Source organism: Chelon labrosus, assembly GCF_963514085.1.
Source record: "Chelon labrosus genome assembly, chromosome: 12".
NCBI lineage: Eukaryota > Metazoa > Chordata > Actinopteri > Mugiliformes > Mugilidae > Chelon > Chelon labrosus.
In genome coordinates this window covers 12,802,957-12,824,888 of record NC_140345.1, presented here as the reverse complement: position 1 = coordinate 12,824,888, position 21,932 = coordinate 12,802,957, and the positions used below count along the sequence as shown (strand labels likewise).

Here is a 21,932-nt window from a genome sequence, read left to right as displayed (position 1 = left end):
ATGGCTCAATAAAAAAAGAATGGAATTAGTCCAGCCTTTGACAACATAAACCTTTGATGCATGATGAACATTGGGTACTTATGAAAGACTAACAACTTAATAATCACGCTGAGAGTAAATAATTTGGAATCTGTTGCTGTATAATTCACACAACTTTATCTACTACTTAAGTCTGATAAAAAAAAAAATAAACAAATAATAACAATCTGTCCCAAAAAGCATCAGGTGGAATTTATTCTGCTCTTAATGAAGCAATCTGCAGTATGTGCTTATATATTTCTTATGTAGAACTGCATGAAACGCTTACCGCAAAGCAGCAAATGTGCTTGACAACACTTATTGCATGTTTTTGTATTACTAAGGAGTCAAAAACAAGCAGTTGTGAAGGAAATAAGTACTCAGACTTATTTATGAACCTTCTCTCAAAATCCTCAGCTGTAGAAAATGTATAATTTTTTTTGACATTCAGCTCCTTAATCCGAATGCGCTTGTCTGCTAGGAGCTCGTTCACATGGATTCCTTTAGGATCGCCTTCGGCCTCATCCAACATTTTGTCCGTGATGACAAAACCACCTGCATCTCTCACACCTGTCGATGGCTCGGTAATTTAGGGCCGAGCATTAGGCTTTCTGCAGGATTTATCATTTTCTGATACACTCTACTGTTCAGATGGGACAGAGAGGAAGGCAGCAATAAACACTGTGGGGTGGTCAGGGCTTCTTGTGTCCCAGGAGGAGGCCTAAGTGCTTCCAGAACGTCTTTACCATAGATCTGCGATGGAGACTCCAGTCATTTGGCATAGAGTCTAAAAGTTCAGGAGTGCACAAACACAGTGAGCAGCAGTTCTGAGACCCATGCATGTGCACTGCTGAAACGTAGAGATGTGACACTGACACAGGATACGGCAAAGCTGGTTATTACAAAAGAATAATCAGTATACTCTCTACAACTAAAATATTACAGAGGCACTGATTGTATAGCAGGAGATGTATCTATTCTGGTTCTGCATCAACGTCTCTCTTTGCTCTTTTTTTTTTTCCATTTAACTTTCAGTGAACCCTCCCCCCTCTGCAACTGACTGCCCGCTGCTAGCCCAGCCCAGTGTGTGAAGTATGACCAGACCTGAACACTGCACAGCTGCCACGAAGGCAAACTCTCAGCAACACAAACCTGCCTCGCGAAAAACAGTGCAGTGTCAAAGTGTGAGCGTGCACGTGTGCGCCGATGCAATGTGCGCGCATACATTCGGTGCATGTTAATGTGTGTGCATGCACAAGACCAGGGACAGCAGGGGACATTTCATGTGGACCGATGCAGTTTTGACAAAAACGTTCACATTATCATGACGGACACAAACACACACTGGAGCTGACAGGATCTCGTGAGTTGCAGTTTTTAAGAGAGATGTCAGCACAGAGAGATAAATAATCACCTGAAAAATCTGCTTGAGGGAAAAAAGGGCTCTCCGCAGCTCCCGTCCCGTTGAGTTGTAGAGTTTTTCTGTACGGAGAGAGAGAAAGAGAGAGAGAACAGGAGTGAGTGGGAAAATCAGCTGACAGCTACACATGTTGGTATCTGGGGTTCGCATTAAGGATGATTCTCTTAAAAGTAATGCGCCCTTGTGTTTTAGTGTTTCCCTCGCATTGCACAAATTTCGCCACGTAATGCACACATCACTGCGAGCAATTATCCCAAGTAGCTAAATATAAAAATGATTCTAAAAGGAAAAAAAAAAAAAACTGTGAGAGGAAAGCAACAGTAGGAGCAAGTCGGAGAACATCTGTGGAGAGTTAGCGAGCTGAGGATGTTTCCTGCTAACAAAGCCTAATCTGCAGTTTAACCGTGATACAAAATCATGGCAGGAACTTAAAGCCAACACCAACCACAAAAGCTGAGGAACTATTTGTGCGTTGATCAGTTATGGAAACTCCACAGAGCGGCAAAGCGAATGAGAGATATGATGGATGACTTATGATGAAGCCGTACATATCCCAGAGCTACTCTTTGACGATCATTCACGCCGTGTGCAGTCTGCACGGTCTGCCAGGGAGTGGCGGCGTTGAGCACGGACCTAAACGCTCACTCATCACTGCTGTGTGAACTCTCTCTGACTCAGCAAAACCTGACAGTCACTGCTGCAGAGACAGCAGCAAAGAGCAGTGCAGTGCAGTTTAGGACTTTCCCTCTCTGCCCGTCTCCCACCTCACTGTTCCACTGTGATCTGAATGCCTCTTTCTTTCTGTATTTTCTTGCTTCAAGGTGCGGTTATATGGCATCCATCAGAAGACTGGCACACATGTAAAAAGGCCTGAAGACAGTCAGGCAGCAGGGCAGTTCTCTTTCTCTCTCACACCTCACATTAACTCATAGCCAGCATTCATTTGAATGAACACACATGCAGCTTGGGTTGACATAACATTTATACATCACCTTGAATACACCCATTATACGAACACAAACTGCTGCAGGATTTAACAAATAGCTGCCATTGAATCTACAGTGTGAGAAACTCACACTGATGAGTGTATACACATGGGATACAGAGCAACTAGCTCCCATTCATTATTGTTGTTGGCCTCCTCGGCTGGAGAGTAAATCCCTTCCGCTGATGAACTCAGAGAGAGAGAGAGAGAGAGAGACAGACAGAGAGAGAGAGACAAAGAAAGACAGAATCAGGGGGTGTGTATTGCTTGCCAGTTCTGTGGGTACAAACAGAAGGCTACTTCTAGACACTGGACCAGACAGAAGGAGCGTTCGCGGTCTGATGTCTTCGGGTGGCTTTTCAGTGACACACAACATTTTCTCAACACTTCACACGCAGTGAAAGCTAGCATGTGGAGGCCCACTGGGACGACAAACATGCAATCACGTAATCCAACCCCTGTGTTGGAAAGAAAGGACTAATTCAAGGTGGTATACACCGATCAGCCACAACATTAAAACCACTGACAGGAGAAGTAAATAACATTGACCATCTTGTGACAATGCAGTGTTCTGCTGGGAAACTTTTGGACCTGGCATTCGTTACTTAGGCATGTACCACCCACCTAGACCAGACCAGGCACTCCCACCCCATAGCAATGATGGCAGCAGCCATCCCCAGCAGGATGACACAGGCACACACAGAAAAACAGTTCTGGAACAACTCAAAAATCACGAAAAACAGTTCAAGGTGTTGACCTGACCTCCAAATTCACTAGATCTCGAAATGATCCAGTATCTGCAGGATGCACTGGAACAAGCCTGAACCACAGAGGCCCCTCCCCTCAACCCATAGGACCCAAAGACCCCCACTAACAATATTCTGTTGCCAGACACCACAGGACACCCTCAGAAGGACCATGTCCATTCTCTGATGAGTCAGAAATGTTTAGAGGCACAAGGGAGACCTACACAATATCAGTGTTGTGGCTGATCGGTGTATATCTCAAGCCACATGTTAAATTTAAGACAAATTTTGGTCTAAACTGCATTTCTGATTTAAAACTTGTTCTAGGACATGTCATTACATTAAAAGGTGGTCCACAGTAACTCTACACACTTCATGTTATTGGTGTAACCCACCCTTCTACACACAGATAAGACACTGGAGATGCAGCTGTAATGCAGACAGCCTGGGACTAGGCCATATGTGGTTAAAAAAAAAAAAGGCTCCCATTTGAGGATGTTGTATAGTGAAATCATACACCTCACCGTCCAGTTCCAGCAGAGTCTCTTATCTTTAGAGGATGTCTTGTTTCTAATTTATGACTTTGATGGTATTCGGCATGAGGAGAGCAGGGCCTTAAACGTTTTGCGCGTTCGGTGCAATACATGAGCATTGGTCTTTTACGGAAGAGTCCCAGCAAGTCACTGGCAACAACATCCACAAGGAATAAATCTCCACAAGTCCAGAGGTATTAAGAGGGGAAGCTGTGTGATGTTGGTAATTTATGTCTTTATAAACAACAGGAAGGAAGTGTACTGGGACTTTTTGGTTCGGGCCCCCCCAGCAGTGGAACTCCAGCAGGAGCAAATCATGGCTGCCAAGTTGGCATGGTTCTTTTAAATCTGTTCCCAAAGCGCACACAATGTTATAGTTGTAGCTTTGTTTTCTTTCATTGACTCATTGTGGTGGCGCATAAAAAATACTAAAAGTTTAATCTAATTACATTCAGTATTATGGCTGTAAAATGTACAACAACAAAGCAACACCACATAAATAATATATATGACATTTATGGTACTGACACAAACCTAAACTGCCTTTAGTTTCGGTTGATTCTACATCCATAAATGTTTTTTAACTGCTGCACTTCAGGTCAAGGTAGGTCCTTATTCATTGCCCTGTACCCCAGCTAGATGACTTTGAGTTTAGATTAGAGGATCTCTAAACAGACAAGCTCTCTGATCACTGGAGTGGAAAGACAGAGGGAGTAACTACGCTCGAGGTTAAGTCCGGGTTACTCATCACACCTTTACTATACAAAGCATACTTGATTTGTGGTCCTACTTAACCCCCCCACCCACGAACCAGCTGGCTCTTTTTTCCTCCTGAAGTCTGAGTCTGAACTGCACTTCCACACTGAATGTTAATCAGTCAACAGATGAACTACGACCAGCACCGCTGAACAGACACTAATGGCTCTGCTCAGATCACAGCACAGCAATACAGCGGTGATGCATCAGCACTGGGTTTGAATTATTCCCAGTAGCATGTTGTGTGTGTCGATTAGTACGAATAGGTAAGTGGACAGTTCTTCCGGCATTTGCACAAAGGGCTTGCACTCCTCTGTGTATCAATATGGTTTGAACTGCAATAAAACAGGATGCTATTCTTGTCCGACACTAAATGAAGCCCATCTGCAGGAACAGACAGTCCTTCCCTGTCCCTGTCCACAGTCCATACACCGACGCACCTCCCAGAGGCCCATCTCTAATGAGAAATAGCTCAGTAGAGATTAGTTCCATACCATTTGGCACAGATATGCTCCCAAAAGTATGGGCCCTCTGCATTTCCACATTCAGGAAAGAACGTAAGACCTCATTTGTTCGTTGGAAAAGTTTAGGAGCCCCTATCTCAAGTGTTTACATGAAACCACCTGAAACTTCAGTAGCTCGTGACATTTGCCATGGGTTTGGTACAGCAAAACAATCTAGGCTCCTTTCGATTTTGCATTCCAGAGATAACGATAACAACACAGACAAACAGCAGCAGCAAAGTAGTTGTTCAAAATCATACCTTTTTAAATGGTGGAATAAGCACCACAGAGTCACTGACTAGCATAGCCTGAACGTCAACGGGGTATGTACATCTTGGGTCTGAAAAAGGAAGTCAATGCAGAAATGTCTTAAATCACAGTAACACTACCAGATAACCTTTGGCAAGATATGTTTTGTCTGTCTTGAGTGAGTCATCCCTATCATCCAAATATAGTCTCTTCTGGCTCCAAACAACCATGGTTGCCAAAATACCCAAGCTGCAACTCATTGGGTAGAAAACTTAAGCAAGCATGGACGTGCCAAACTGTTCCTTAAATGGACTCTTGAGTCAGTCCCAATCAGCCACTATCTTAAAATGCTCAACTTTACAGCCGACAAAAAAACAGCCTGGTACAAAAGACAATTGTGCATAATTTAGGATGTGGTTGCTTTGAGAGACAAGTGGATGCCCTCATTGTTTTCTAGATGTCTGTCAACCACCTCGGCTCAACCCATGAACCCATTTCTGAACTGGCTGGCATTTGGTCAGGCACTGTAGAGAGGTCAAGACTCTGGCAGCACTTTTAGTGTATGGAACAACTTTAGTAGACCTACATGTTTTGGCTCGTGGCCTTCATCGGGGTCAGTTTAGTCAGGCACTGCCAAGATGGCGAATGCTGGTGCCACCGACACTGAGCTTCTGAACTGTTCTTCAGAAATCCTATGGAAAACATCATAGAGGTTTCATCCGTCTTCATACAGTCAATGGAAAGGACCCACAAACCTGTGGGTAATGTCCATCTTTTAGATACAGTCTATGCTAAGTACTTGTTCCACCACAAAACGGGCCTGAACATTGAAACAATGTATGGGTGCATCCAAGTAGAAGTGACTAATTTTTCCATTTACTGACAAGCACACCTGACTGCAATGACTCAGCAGAGTGAAAGTGATACAGAGAGCAGCTGTTTTCTCCTTTTAAATTGCAATGCACAGTCAAGTTTTCTCAGCTGAAATAGCTACGGGGATATAATGGATTTATAATTATAACAATCATAAAAGTAATGGCAGAATTTCCATAATCATCAGGAATGTGCTCGGCTCAGAGTCAAGACTGCTGATATTTTCAGACAGACATGCTGCTGCTGAGAAGACAACTTTCAAATCTGTCCTGTGTTGCTTCAAACACCTTATGATTCTCTGTGGCAGTGCCAGCACATTCCAGTTCCACATTCCAGTTTTGTATGAGTCATGGGTCAGTTTTTATTTATCTCTGTGTGGCAATCACAGCCTTAAACCAGTTTCCACTACTCACTGCTGGGAAGCTAACAAATTATAAAAACGTGTCCTCTAATTGTGCCATTATTTTTGCTCATTTTCCATCTACAGACAACTCTAACGTGCTCAGTTACTCATCTCCACACATGCACTTTCCAGAAAGTGCTATAAAATGAAAAGGATGACTACCACCGCTCATACATCACACAGCAGGCATAACACATAAACCACATCCAAAGCACAGCCAGGAAACCCACAAAGACCCCACTGGGCAGGACAAGCCCGCATACACGGGTGTAAATTAAACCGTGTTTACTTTCAGGAGTGGATGTGTCAGACCAGAAGTTGAGGAGGAGAATCCTTAACACATGCATTGGTATGTGCATATAAAACTTTCTTACAATGCACAATGAAATCAGCAGCTTTCGAGTGGGATGAAGAGAGGGATGTGGGATGAAGAGATGCTTCATCCCAGGTTGAGAAAAATAAAGAACAGTATGAAACCACAATTTCATAACAGATTCTGAGAAAGCAGTGGTCTAATTATGTATTCAGGCTAATTACCATAAATCTTTCTCTGGAAATCTTTCCTCATCATTGTCACACAACAACAGGATCCTTATTTTCAACTAAAGTAGGTCATCAGTATGCAGGGTCATCAGTCTGTCATCACCCACTTAACCACTTGAGCTGTGTGCGCTGTGTTGCTGTTACGAGTAAAAAAAAATAAAACACTGAGGCAGAGAAGAGAAAATCTGAAATGTACTATATGCAAACACATTATACTCAGTTAGAGGATGATTTAAAGTCAATAAAAAAAACAATAAATCACTTTTCTTTGTCTCTGTTACTCCCTAACTTAGCACAGAAATGAATGGGGAGCAACTTCTCTTACTGAAGGAAACTTCAGACGCAACAAGCAAATTATATGTTGAATGTGGGGCTTAAAATGAACAGGATGCAGTAGTGTTGTTGTAGTGTTTCTAAGCAGTGTGATTTAAGAACAAAAAAGTGTGCGAAACGAGTGCAAGATTAAAAAATTATAAGAAAAGCAGAATTTATCATTCAACTAATAAACTACAATCTACTCTAATCAAATACCAGGAGATGCACTGCAGCCTGACAGGAGTAAAGGTCAGTTTGTGCTGCAGAGCTGTTGTTTGGTGAAAGCTGGACTTTCACAAGTCACAAGCCAGTGCCCTGCCCATGTCTGAATTTAGCACTGTCCCATGGAGCCAGAGGCCTGTTCCTCTGGTCAGCAAAGGCCACAAAGTCTGTGAGAGGTGAAGCCTGAGGTCAGACAAACTATAGCCATCTGGGAGAGCATAGTAACATACGCCAGAATCGCCACATCACTGCCTGCCATGAACTAGCATAAAGGGACCCATCTTTCATTTTAATCCTTTGGTATTTTCATGAGAAACCGTCAAGTTTACAGTATGCGTAATGGTCCTCAGCAGTCACGAAGCACAACAGAATAACAACATCAGCACTTCCTTGTCATCGTTTTAGTGTTTTTTTCCTTTTCTCCTTTCTCGTTCTGTAAGGGAAGCCTTGTCTTCCTCAATTTATGAAGAAAAAAGCACAAGTAATTAAGGTGAAAGACCTCCCAACACGTGCAACAGATTGCAACATGCTACTTTGTGGACTGGGGTTTCTGCTGCTCTTTTTATGCCCCGCTTTCTGAACGAAAACACAAGGTGAATGATGGGTCAATAAAAGCAGATTATAGCGCTCAGGTGGAAATCATTATGCAGGAATGCAGGTAAAAAACGAGATCAATTTCAACATGTTTGGACTGTGAGTGTAACCGAACAGTGGATCAAGACAATTATATGGAAAATGTGTACGTATGCGCGCGGGGGGGGGTTTGAACATAAACGTCCACCCACACACATGCAGTATGCACGCACTCACGCAGGCAGTTTACAAAGCGCACAGAGGAATAAAGACATTAATTAATTTGTTCCTGTTGCCTGGAGTTTATTCAAATGCTCTGGAAGTTGTGATAGAAGACATATGGAGATGATGGTTTAGATTAGTGGAAACTGAGTCGGGGCCACACAGACTGAAGAAGCCTGTGTCACTGGCAGCAGGCCTCACAGGAAGGCCGGCATGGACCCACAGGGCGTGAAAGTCTCTAAGCAGGCAAAGGCCTAAGGCGTGGAAGAAGATTCTTAAAATGGCTGAAAGATATGGGTGTTATCAATGCGCAGTCAGATGTGTGCTGTTCTTGCGCATTATTTTTGCTATCACTACTACAGAGCTGAACATCTTTGTAGGTTCACAGTGAGTTACGAAGTCTGGACAAATGTTCATTCGAGGATGTTAAAGAGATTGTTAGAGACGTGCAAATAAACCATGCTAATTCATTCTGATTTGATTTCCCTCACAGATGTTGTACCTGGACTTCCTCTACACATTCTGCAGAGGGCACAGTGTCTACAGTCTCGTGGGAGCAGAGGAGAGATCAGGTTACCGGACTGCGACACTCTATCCTGGCAGAGCCATTTGATACCAAGGCATACCACAGCCAAGTTCCAATAAACACCGAACGTGGCCCACGGAGCTCAACAGCGCTCATTGTCCGGCGATGGAGACTGGGAAATTGGATTGTTGCGTTTATTGATGTGTTTACGTAAGTCTTTGAGTGAAGGTTTGTGTTTTCGTCAGTCACAATAATTCTCGTGGAAGGCAGCGGTGGCATTTGTCTTTAAGCAGAATCCTACTGTTTGGCTTTCATTAGTCTTTAAAAGCTGAACATATTCTGTAGAGCACTCAAAGGGCACTGGAGGCTAATTATCTCCAGGTAAGTCTCTTCAATAAACCGTACGCTAAACTGGCCACCAAGATACTATCTGATGCTGTCGAAGAGAAACAGAAGAGGAACGTTAGGGGTGGAATCTGCAGAATTTTCAGACAAGGAGAGAGATACGACAGCGGAGCAAATGTGAGGACAGACAAATCTTTCATTAGTGCCTGCCTGTATAATGAGTCATTCCTTAGCTACCAGGTGGGGTGACCCTCACAACACAACCCAGTAAATATCCCCCTTTTCTTCCCTCTGCCTTTTTTTCTAGCCTGCCCTTTCACCTCCTCAGCAGGGCTTCCCCACCACCACTGACACAGATAGGTAGTGGAGCGGAGAGCAGAGTAAAGGTATGTATCCATTCAGCAGACCAGACAAAAACCTGACCAGATATAAACTGGGAGATCAACAATGGAAGTCATTTTGGCTACGAGGTCAGCTTCAGCACAGTTAGTTATAGGAACCGTTCATTGGCATTATTTCTGTGACTTTGCATGTGAATACTCCTCTAATGATCTCTGTATATGAAGTTGGACAGAGGTTGGGTGAAGGCCGTTCCTCATGTGTTGCTTGGCAGCTGCTCTGGCCAAACAGCTTTTCTTAGGGCAGTAAAATGCACATATAGATGCAGGACCAGATGCTTATAGGGTAAGATTTAAAATCTTATAGCCAATATATTCCCCTACTATCACATGTGTGCACATATGCTATAGTTCTTTTATATCTTTGGATTTTTATCTTTTTATCCATAAAAGACAGGTCCACAAAGCCAAGTGCTTTTCTCGATTCAGACTTTATGATCCTTAAAATCAAAAACGTTTCACTTCATGTACTGCAATTAAATTACAATTTCAAAAGTGTTTTTCTTTTTCTTTCTTAAAGTTGACTTGGAAAATGTTCTCAACAATGACCTCAGAGACTCTCCCCTCACCTCCTTCACTCCCCTCTTCTTCCTCTCGTTCTGCTCTTAGCTTCTTTGCCCCTGACTTTCTCTGCTCCCTCCTATTCTTAACAACCTGACACGTGGGGAAATACACCAGCGCAAACTCCGTCCAATAAACACAGTTGTGCAGAGACCACATCTATTTCGGACTGCTCTAGGAATAGGAAGCAAACCGATGTGGAGGCAAACACATGTGTCACAGTACACCATCTCATTTCCATACTGGCCACCCTGTGACTGAATGTGCTTAATGGAAAAGAGATGTCAAAACACCTGGTTTCTGCACAAACGGGATCCATTGCAGTCTCCCTCCAATTCCCGTGTTTTTACTAGTTATGCCGGATCAAATTATGGATCCTCTTTTCTTCTCAAGATGGAAGAGGAGGACCCTTGGCACATGTCTGTCATTGTCATCCAGTCTAATAAGAGCAGCCCCTTGTCACAAGTGTTTTTCCCCAGTTCTTAATGGCCCTTCCACCAGTCAGAGACAGATGGACATATAAAACTGACAGGGAAGAGAGGAATACAATCTTTTAAGCTACAGTGCATTACTTTAGTCTCACCTTACTTGCAGATCAATTAGATAAACACTGACACTTCCTTCCCTTCTTTCACTGCTTTCCAACAAAGAAAAGCTACACCAATTGTAATCCATGTATGTCCTGTCAATTGTTTCTTTTTAAAGCTGTAATCCTTCCTCCTTTTTTCCTTTTTATCTGGAGCACCATCAACTTTCTTGAATGCTTCCCATTCAGTTTATTGTGAATTCATAGAATCTGAGTAACTTTTGTAACACTGGTTTCTCCGCTGCACTTTCCCCCTGCTCCCTTCCTTCTTCAAACCTGGCAAATAATCGTTGCTGTTTGACCGTGAACTCATCTAGTACGGATTTTTAGTGTAACGGACATTGCTTTGTATCTAAAAGTCCTGCACTATGGCTTTCAAAATTCATAAAGCACCACCACTATCAAGAGAAAAACATATCTCCCAAAGGTGCACTGTTCAAATGCCTGACAGAAGAAAATCTATGTTGGAACAGATATTCCAATTATTAACTAATGGACAGAATGAAGTCAAGATGGCAAAAAGCCAAGCTCTGTGTTTTCCACAATTAATGGAAAACTCAAGCTGTACTGAAAAAGAAGCAGAAGATCCTACAAGTATAGATGGTCCTAACAACTACCTAGACAGAAACAACAAAAAATGCAAAGAGCTCCAAACTGTACTCATTTTTAGGCTGTGAGAACTTAATGCTATTGTCTTTGATCCAGATCCACAATCAGACTGGCACCCCATTACTGTCCAATAATCAACACGGGCTAATGCACGAGGCTGCTTTTATAGCGTGTGTAATCTTTCCCTGTTGGATCTGGCCTTCAAAGTCTTCACAGTGAACGAATCCCAAATGAATCCATGGAAGACGTGCGATGAGAGAAAGAGCTTTATCAAAACGCTATCCTTCTTGTTTTTGGGCATTATAACAATAATGCACAAATGACTGGCTGTAGTTGTCTCAAATACTCTTCGGGTGGTGCATTAGTGCCCTGTCATGTCAGGTTGTTGCACTGGCATTGCTACGCCAAACTGGGAGTGAAGTTTGAACTGCTGACAGGTGACAGAGCTCAGAAACAGGGTCATGTCAGCACCATTACTGACGCCCATAGAGAAAGGTATGATACCAGTGTTTACGACAGACTTAGATCATTAAAACTAATGTAAGTCAAAACTGACTAATACACAACAAACACAGGTGTTTTGTTTCTTCTCTATTCAGAGGAGACATCGAAAATTATATAATATAAGCTTGGCCTCTGTCCTCTTGAGCCAACCTGTTTGCCCAACTAGAACCAACCACACTCAACATGACTGAGTGTTTTCTCTTTAAACCTACCTAACAATGCCAAATGCCATGTATTCGCTGTTCTGTTCATCAGAAATTTCCCACTACTGTTAGTGCCGGCAGATAAGGATTAAATATTTGCTTGGCAAGCCAAATAGGTACGGACTATGACTGCCTGTTGGCATGATAAGTGTTGTTTTTCATGTGCCTAGAATAAATGTCTTTCTACTGGCTGTTTTGCAACATGCACTCCTGGCATGAACAATGGGAACAGCGTAGCTCTTTGATGAAGAAGTTGTTTGGCTCTACAATATAAAGCACTAATGCTTTTAGAGGCACAGTTATTCTTACAGTGCTACAAAAAAAAACTGAGTGATCTCAAACATTCACACTTGTCATCCTCCCGTCACCTTGTTAAGGAAGGTCAGCTGTCATTTTTCTCTCGTGTGACCGGGCCTCTGACATGTTTGGACTGGCTTGAATAAATAGGGTGATACAGTACCACACCGGGCCTGTCTCAGAGAAAAAAGGTAACTGCAGCTCATATTTATCAAATTCTGACACACTCGTACACCCGGCAGACATTAATCCATGTTACGATGAAATGAGATACGAAGTAACTCCACAGGTTTAAGATAAAATGCAAAATATCCCGTTGATATATTACGAGTGCCCTATGTGATCATGTTACCCAGCAAAAACCATCAAGAGATGGTGCCGTATAATGCAGCGGGCTCTTTGGTTAATTCATCTGCAATGTGCTTGGCCTCTTCCTCATCATTCATCTGTCATGTGAGTGTATACCTACTGCAAAGGTTCCTCTCAGCTGTCTGGAGGAAACCAAGGCCCTTCTACCAGGCATGAGCCTTAATGAGTGAATTTAACCATAACCTGCAATGTAGTTTAATGTTAATGAATAACAGTTTTCCAAATGAACTTAACATTGCGTGAATGAAAATTTAAGGCATTTCCTTTTTTTTTTTACTATTTGCAAATCTCATTCTCTTGTCTGTAAAGGCAAAACTCGAACTGACAAACAACAGCAAAGCATCAAAAACAGCAGACAGGGGAAAATTGCTGCCTCTCAGACGGGAAATGGTCTGCTTTACCAGCAACTGCTGCCCACTTTGAAGAAAGACATACCTGGCTTTCAACAAACATGCCCGAGCAATATTAATCACACTCAAGAGATTCTGGAAAACCACCATTAGGAGCCAGTCATGCATCTCTATAGCATGACAGTGTCAAGGTGGAGAGGAATTGGCTGGCACACCTAAAGCACCCTCAGTTTCTGATAGGATAAAAAGCCGTTCTGGCTCGCAGCACTACAGAGGATCAGCCGACTTTTGGCAAGAAAGAATGTGAAGTGTTCTCTTACCTTATTTAGCCAAAGACAGCCATCATATCACAGGGCGTGCAATGGGGGGAAAAAAAGGGCGAGATGCAGCCAAGATTACGATCCAACGTTGTAAAAAGCTATGTCAACAACACATAGCTTGAAGTAATTTAAAGATATTCATGGTATGAGGATGACAAGAGGTGTGCATGGCCCAACATTGTATTTACGGAGGAACCACATGCCAGAGGATAGGAGTCTCCATAACATTAATTTATACTAAAGGGATGGAGGGATAGATGGCACGTCCTGTTGTTTGTGGGAGAGTTATTCAAAGGCTGATTCCAGATTAATCTGCTACTATGTTTATGAATCTAGCATTGTCAAACAGGACAAGAAATAGAATAAGTGGTTTAGTTGGCCAACCTTTTTCTGTTTCCCAGCTAATGATAGATTAGATTCCAACATTAAGGCCTTAAACAACTGTTTTAACACTACTGACAAACCCCGATATACACCTTTTGTTATCTGTTCACTGTATTTGTGTGTGTTTTCATGCGATGAATGGGTGATTGTGTGTCTCCCAGGATGACAGTGATAAGAGATTCCTGGCAGTCTTTAAAAGGAAAAGTATTGACATATGGGCCTGGGCACTAAACACATTACACTAAATACAATGAGAGACAACCTGTTCTCTAAATTAAATGTTAAATGACACGTACTCTACCTACCTATCCTAAGTGATCTGTGCAGAGTGGGTATCCTAACCCCTAGGGGTCAGTCTCATGTTATTTTCTTTTAACAAGCTTTGCTGTGTTTCCATGCAAAGTCGAGTTAACAGGTTTAACTATCCCAACAAAAGAAAGAAGGACCTTGCTCTCAGCTCTGCAGGGGGTGAAATGTACGCATGGCTGCATAAAATCCATGGAGACGTAAATATGAAGAAAAGCTGCTGCGTAATTTTGGTCGGTGAGCTGACTTTGATTTTGTAAATGTACAGGCCAGTGTTACAGCAAATAATATTGGTTTGTCACTGATACTGAGTACCAGTGCTGCATGTTTAATGCACCTTATTGTTCTTAATCCAAGTTAAATATAATATCTTAAATCCTAATTTCCCAAACTGGCTGCATCATATTGAATCAAGATTATTCCATGAGCATGTTCACTGATCACTGTAACAAAGAAATAATCTGAGTAACAGGATCCAGAAAAGCTGCAGGTTTGGTCTCTCCTACACAATACATGACCACACATACCTTTGAGGTATAGTTTACACAAAGCTGTGGGTATACTACAAGGTATAATGTAATAAGTTTTTCTTTCTCCACTTGTTGTACAGAGACCAAAAGGGATTATAAAACTTAAAATTCACCTAACTTGTATTTTATCTTGATCAACCACAATCCACCCGTGTTTCAGAGCCAAATCATACAAATAATATTTATGACTTCACTGACCTACATATCCAGCAGTTTCATGTACCCTCCTCCTCCTCTTCCTAAAAAAAACATGCACTAACGCTGTGCTTAGGGGGGCTGGTCTGCATAAGACAAGACTTCAGCCAGCAACAGCCCTGCACGATCACACTGTAACAAGTTGAGACAACTTAGCCTAACACCCCGGTACCAGATTCAGGCCGTTTGATGTTTTCACATTAAGCAACTCCATTCCTCCGGTGCTCCCCCTCTCCCCCACCTCTATCACACGCCTCCAGCTTCCACCCCGTCTTAACCTTGTGCCAGTTTCACCAAAAAACTTTTCAAGCACACCTGGTAGTGGTTAGGCTCAATCACAGCATAAAGCTCCTGAGTGCTGCTTCAGAAGAAAGAAGGAACTCTGGAGAAAAAGGTACTCGTATTAACACATTTATGTTTTATCCTGTGTTTCATAGTGGAGCAAGATATGTATAAGTGTATGCACTTGACACAAAATGCTTTTCCAAATATTAAACCCTTTATTTAGCTCCAGGTACATGGATTCTTCTATAGTGCATCTGGACCAAAGATAATTTCAGTAAAGTTTAGAGAGCCTAAACGTGCATTTCCATCCAAAGTACAATGAACCTTTATCCCAGGAACCTTTTTCAAGGAACTAAAGCCTCCTTCAGAGAGTAAAATACAACATAGACTTGGCAAACATGTCATTTTTGTGCATGTCTACACGACAATCTGTTCCACTGCAGCCCAGAAGGTCATGGTAGTCCATTAGTCTACAGAACGAGAGCAAAACTGGAGGAGATCTGAACCGCGCTGTTGTCATGATTTAGTGCTTTGTATATGTGGTCACAGAGTCATGGAAAAGAGATGATGGTAGAAGCTAAGAAGATCGTAAATGTCTGAAATGGAGGACTCAAACTGAGGGAAGTTATTGCAGAGACTGACCATGAGGTGACTGAGATAGAGGCTGAAATAAAATGCTGTGAGTCCACAACCAGTCAGAAATGCTCAGCCCTGAGAACTCCACACCCAAAGTTCCTGCTCCTGCAAAGTACTACCCCAGGGAACAGACTTTTTGGGGGGTAAAATAATTTTCCTGAAACTTAATTAGGACCCTGATCTTTGTATTGGAAACAAAGTCAGTACCTTAAAAAGTCCCAAAGGAAAGTTCCTGCCATGGAAACACAGCTTAAATGTGTCTAAGACTGAAGGTGGTTTATTATGTGGTTTACAGTGGACAAATTCCATTAAAAATAGGGGCCCTAAAAATAGGATCCACATTCAGAGGGTAGTATTTTGCGACAACAAAGAGCAGGAGGAGCTCGTTATAGTTGGAAGCTGAGGTTCCAGTGTTTTACCACACCTGCTGAGGACAGTTAAAGCACTTCACCATAGGTGGAGCTGAGATTGGACGGTGTAGGGCTAATTTTTCACATTCACCAGCTGTCGTTTCACAGGCTTAATGGATGGTGTAATTTCACAGATTTGGATCAAATTTCACAGTCGTGAAGCTGATTCCAGGAACCTCCTTCACCGTGTAAAACTAGTATCAGCAGGTACAATAGATACCGGGGATGAAAACAACTTCACGATCCCTGCATTTGATCTCTACAAATGCGTTCATGTCCTTCAAAAGCCTTTGCTGTTCCCAAGGCTAAAGCGAGTGTCTGACTGGACCGTGCTCTGATCTGGTTCAGATAAATGTGGAACTTTGGAAATGCAGGACCAAGCCAGCTGGATTCCATAAAGGCCTTGAAACGGCCTTTGCACTCTGTAAAAGCCACAGGATTTAACCAGCACACAACCAAACTTCTATACATTCTAAATATCGCATGATTAGAAAGAGGAGAGGTTAGATAAGCAGATCAGAATATACCGCACAATTACAAACTTACAGGCACAAGCTGTGTTTGGACTGAGAACAATGGCAGCCTGTGAATGGCTTCTATGATTTGCATACTATTGAAGTATGAAGAGGAAGAAAGAACCCATTCTGCTCAATGACTAAAACAAACATTGAAACAGTCCTAATGGCATCCAGAGGGAGAAACAGAGATGTTTGTTTACAGTGTCAGGGTAAAGGCTGTACAATCTTATTTGGTCCCCTTCAAGTGGACTGTTGATGATATGTTTGATCTTGGACCGTGGAGGATTAGTGTGTATCGTTGTTTTATTATTGTTTTTCTTGTTTTTCCATGACTGGGCCAGGATGAGGTTTGACAGCTGAATAAGAACAAACCACAAGACTACAAGACAACACAAGGTCCATACTGTTAGTGTAAGTGTCAAAATTATTTTGATCATGGCTTAATGAAATTTACAGAACTATTAGTGTTTGTCATACTTTTTACTTGTGTGCTTGAAGACTTTGTTTATTGCTATCCCAAAATGGGTTTGTGTTTACTGAATGCATGAGAAAATTCCTCTCTAATGCTCCCTTCTTGTGGTTTTCATAACCTTGTAAGTGGAAGTTTTTGGTGAGGTCAGAGTTCCCATGTTTGCTGATGTTTCCAGATACGGTCCAGGTGGGCGTCATCTTCATAATCTCATGTAATATATCAGAGGAAAATATTGATATTCCCAACGGCCTCATCTTTTCATTATGTCTTTGTATTTCCTACCTTAAGTTACCCGGTCGTTAGCTTGATACAGTTGCTTAATTACACCGTTCAGCCACAACGTTAAAACCACTGACAAGAGAAGTAAATAACACTGAAGTCACTGACCATCTTGTGACATTTGAAGGTTATTTTGGGAAAGGTTTGCACCTGGCATTCATGTGGATGTTAGACATGTACCAGGCACCCCCACCCCATAGCAATGACGCTCCTTGATGGCAGTAGCCATCCCCAGCAGGATGCAGCCTGACACAGGCACACACACAAAAAACGGTTTAGGAAAAAACATGAAAAACAGCACAAGTTGTTGACCTGGGCTCCAAATTCCCTAGATCCCGAACTGATCAAGTATCTGTGGGATGCACTGGAACAGGCCTGATCAGGCCCCACCCCTCAACCCATAGGACCCAAAGGCCCCCACTAACAACATGCTGTTGCCAGACACCACAGGACACCCTCAGAAGACCCTTGTCCATTCTCTGAGGAGCGTTTTGGAGGCACAGGTGAGACCTACACAATATTAGGAAGGTGGTTTTAAAGTTATGGCTGATCAGTGTATATGTGAAGCCTAAGTTTATGCCAAATATTGGTCTAAATTGCATTTCTGATTTAAAATTATGGTTTTAATGTTATGTGTGATTGGTGTATTGCTGATGTTACCACTTCACTTCCTACTACAAATCAGACCTGAGCAATTATCCAATACTGCAAGGAAAAAAGTTGCCTCTCCAAAGGAAAACCTAACCAGTTTGAGACAAGTTGATGAACTTAAGAGGACAGAGAGCTAACTAATATATTTTAGTACATATGTTAAAAAGACATTTATGTATTCTGGCCCATTTCTATGATTTAATAATTATTATTGAAAACTACACAACAATCATATATTCTACTTATCTCATCTGTGATCATTATTTTATTCAAGTAGCCTAATTTATTTAGTCTGTTTCAAAATGAGCATGACAAATGAATTATTGATCACCGGCCGGAACGAGTGGGAGAGCAAGCACAAATCTCTACAACAATCAAAGCTGTTAATTTTAATGCTGAAGTCCATTTCTGGCTTAATGGTCTGCATGTGCTCCCAGTATCACAGTGACTGGGACTTATAAATTAGAACCAGGAATATGTGCAGCTTCATAAATCAGACAGAAATAATGTGCGTGCACATTGGTGTTTGCTCGTAAATCTGCACATAGTTTTATGCATCTGACTTCTTGTCCACTTTGGTTGAGCTAACATTGTGTTTTTCCTCTGCTTATTCAACTCAAATTGCCGGCAGGAATGTGTCAAGTCCTTCACCTCACAAAAGAAGGAAACCTTTCAAATAAACTTAGAATATATACTGTTTTTAGTATAGCGCAAGTTCAACGTTTGACTCCGTGATATCAGCAGCCCCTGCCTAATCAAGGAAAACACACACTATTTGTGGCCCAGTCAGCCCAGATTTGTTATCAGTCATGTTAGTGAGCTCCTGCCGCCTACGTCTCAATTTCAACGGTGTAAAGGATTGACTGAAACTGCTTCGATGGAGACAAACACTCAGGATATCTCAACAAATGTTAAATCCAGAGACAGTCAGGATTAGTTTTATTTTGATCAGATAATCAACCTAATAGGCAGATAACACATTATATCAGCAGACCGGTCTGTCTAATTTGGAAACTGTGTGCAAAGAATAGCTGTATTTACGTAGGACTTCAAATCTGATCTGAAAGTGGAGAAGAGCCAGTGTCATTCCTCAGACTGCTGAGTCCTGAGAGACTCAGTCTGGCTCCTTCTGTGTAGTCTGAATGCAATAAACAGGAAGACTGCAGACCAGGTACAGAATAAAAACCTTAATTCTATCATTGTGTGCATTGAATGCCCTCTCATATCTTCATAGTTAACCCCTGGTCTTGATAATTTGTTCTTTTTTCTCCCTTTTATCCTAATGTCAACACAGCTACTTGAGGCGGAACAGGAGTCTACATCTTAGACTTTCCCTAAAAGAGAGCGTTAACATAAATATAAAGAAAACTGTCTCCCCCCCCGCCGTCAGTGTCAAAATGTGTGCAACTGCAGCAGAGTGAACACTTTGTGTTTGCATTGCGGGAGAGCAAGTCTGTACTTAGCGTGTTGTTTTTAGCTAGTCTTAATGTCTTCCATGTCTGGGCCTATTTGTCTCTGGGCTGACTGGGCCACATCAGTGGGGAACACAGAGGAGAAAAGTGAAGTCTGCATGTGTGTGATGTGTGTGACAGCTGCAGGCCTGGTTCACAGAGCCACTGTGGCCCACTCTCTCACACCAGCCAGCAAACCCTCAACTGTAATTAGCATATCCAGGGTGAGATATTTATTTCAACTGGTCTGTGTGTTTGCGCTTTAGTCTTGCATATGCATTTAGCATAAACATAAATATGAATGCAAACATGTGCAGGACGTAGCAGAAGATCCTCATTTGACACCTGTGAATGCTACTGAAGAGTATTATTTAGTTGCAAACATTCACAGTGAGGTCAGACTGAGTCCTCCACTCTTAACTCAAACTGTCAAGCAGAGAGCTGCTACAGGTGAACGCCAGATCCCTTAAACTCTTCTATTTCCTTTTTCCTTCTCCTTTATTTACTCATACAACAGTTACAATCTGCAGGCCTTCAGGATACTAACAATTCCTCCTTTGAGATGGGCAGTTAAATTGTGAAAATACACAGATCAGGCATAACATTATGACCACCTTCCTGATATTGTGTAGGACTCCCTTGTGCCTCCAAAACAGTTGTGACTGAATTGACATGGGTCTTCTGAGGGTGTCCTGTGGTGTCTGGCAACAGGATGTTGTTAGTGGGGGCCTTTTGGGCCTATGGGTTGAGGGGAGGGGCCTCTGTGGATCAGACTTGTTCCAGTGCACCCCACAGATACTAGATCAGTTTGGGATCTAGTGAATTTGGAGGCCAGGTCAACACCTTGTGCTGTTCTTCATGTTTTTTGAGTTGTTCCTAAACCATTTTTGCGTGTGTGCCTGTGTCAGGCTGCATCCTGCTGGGGATGGCTGCTGTCATCAAGGAGTGTCATTGCTATGGGGTGGGGGTGCCTGGTCTGGTCCAGGTGGGTGCTACATGTCTAAGTAACATCCACATTAATGCCAGGTCCATACAATTCCCAGCAGAACATTGTATTGTCACAAGATAGTCAATGTTATTTACTTCACCTGTTAGTAGTCATAATGTTATGCCTGATCAGTGTATACACAGCGCATCAATTTCTTTTTACACTTACTCCTTCTATTGAAAGTTGCAGTGGGCCGGATGCTATAAGTGAAACACCCTGGACAGGTTGCTGGACCAACATGAACACAAGACAATGTGCGTTACAATCCCAGTCACACCTGTGCGCGGTTTCTCGTTCATTTGACCCATATAATCTGCTCCCAGAGGAAGCCCACACAAATACAACAAGCAGATCATTGTCTGTGTATATACATGGACGTCACACACAGCTTTCCCCGAGAGCGGTTTTAAATCTGTGTGTGGGTTGCTCCAGCTGTCGCCATCTTGCAATCCTGCCTCAAGCGGCCATATGAGGAACTGCCTGGAGGTTGTTGTTTGATGCAAAATCAATGCACACAACCACACTCACCTACAGCCAATTTAGAATCAACCTAACAAGCATGTCTTTGGACAGTGGGAGGAAGCCGGAGTACATGGAGAGAACCAACGCAGACACAGGGAGAACATGCAAACTCCACACAGAAAGGCCCCAGTCGGCCCATGGATTCGAACCCAGATCCTTCGTGCAGGAATGGGCTAGCAGAAACCCTTCACAACATTTGGGCAGCACAACATTTACGCAACACAAGAGATAAACATCAGCCACTGCTTCTTTTTGAATATCATCTTACAGTGTTGTATGATAGGCCATTGGCAGTCAAATACGTACGTGATATGGTTAATATCTGTTTGCCCTCTATTTCTATCACACAACCCTACAGCAGCACAACACTGCAATGCTATCACAGTCTAGTCTGTACAAACTTTGGATGACAATAGCTGTCTAGGATTGTTTGAACATTTACAAATTATAAGTATAGAAGCAACAATAGCCTTTAAAATGATAGAAGTGAATGTGACACAACAACTACGCCAGTGCACAATGAAAAATAAAAATATATCCCGCCACGGTATGCACTAAAATTGGCCAGAATTAAAGATTCCAGTCAGTTCATCCGTCCCGGCACACTTGTGTGAATGCCCGGTGTGGCAAAACATCAGAAAACGAGACAATGACAGAGAAGGACTGGATGCAATATTAAAGAATAAAGATACTTGCTTGACAGGATTATATAGTTTAAAAGAATATCCAGCAGAGATCAAGAGAAAATGACAGTGATCTTGCGCGGGTGGAAACACACCAACTATGTCCACCCCAGCATTTTCTGACCACAACAGTAAAACAAACAACACGATGACTAAAAAAAACAACAAAAAAAAACAGCCTAACATCGTATTC

At 42.4% G+C, this 21,932-nt stretch overlaps 1 protein-coding gene across 1 annotated transcript in view; it reads right to left on the bottom strand.

Moving 5' to 3' along the window:
- fhod3b (formin homology 2 domain containing 3b) overlaps positions 1-21,932 on the bottom strand; it is a gene marked incomplete at its 5' end in the record, with an annotated part of 84,659 nt that overhangs the window by 33,196 nt on the left and 29,531 nt on the right. The window contains one exon of the mRNA XM_084557960.1: positions 1,433-1,500. Within this exon, the coding sequence (XP_084414086.1) occupies positions 1,433-1,500 (68 nt within the window). The remainder of the gene's footprint in view (positions 1-1,432; positions 1,501-21,932) is intronic.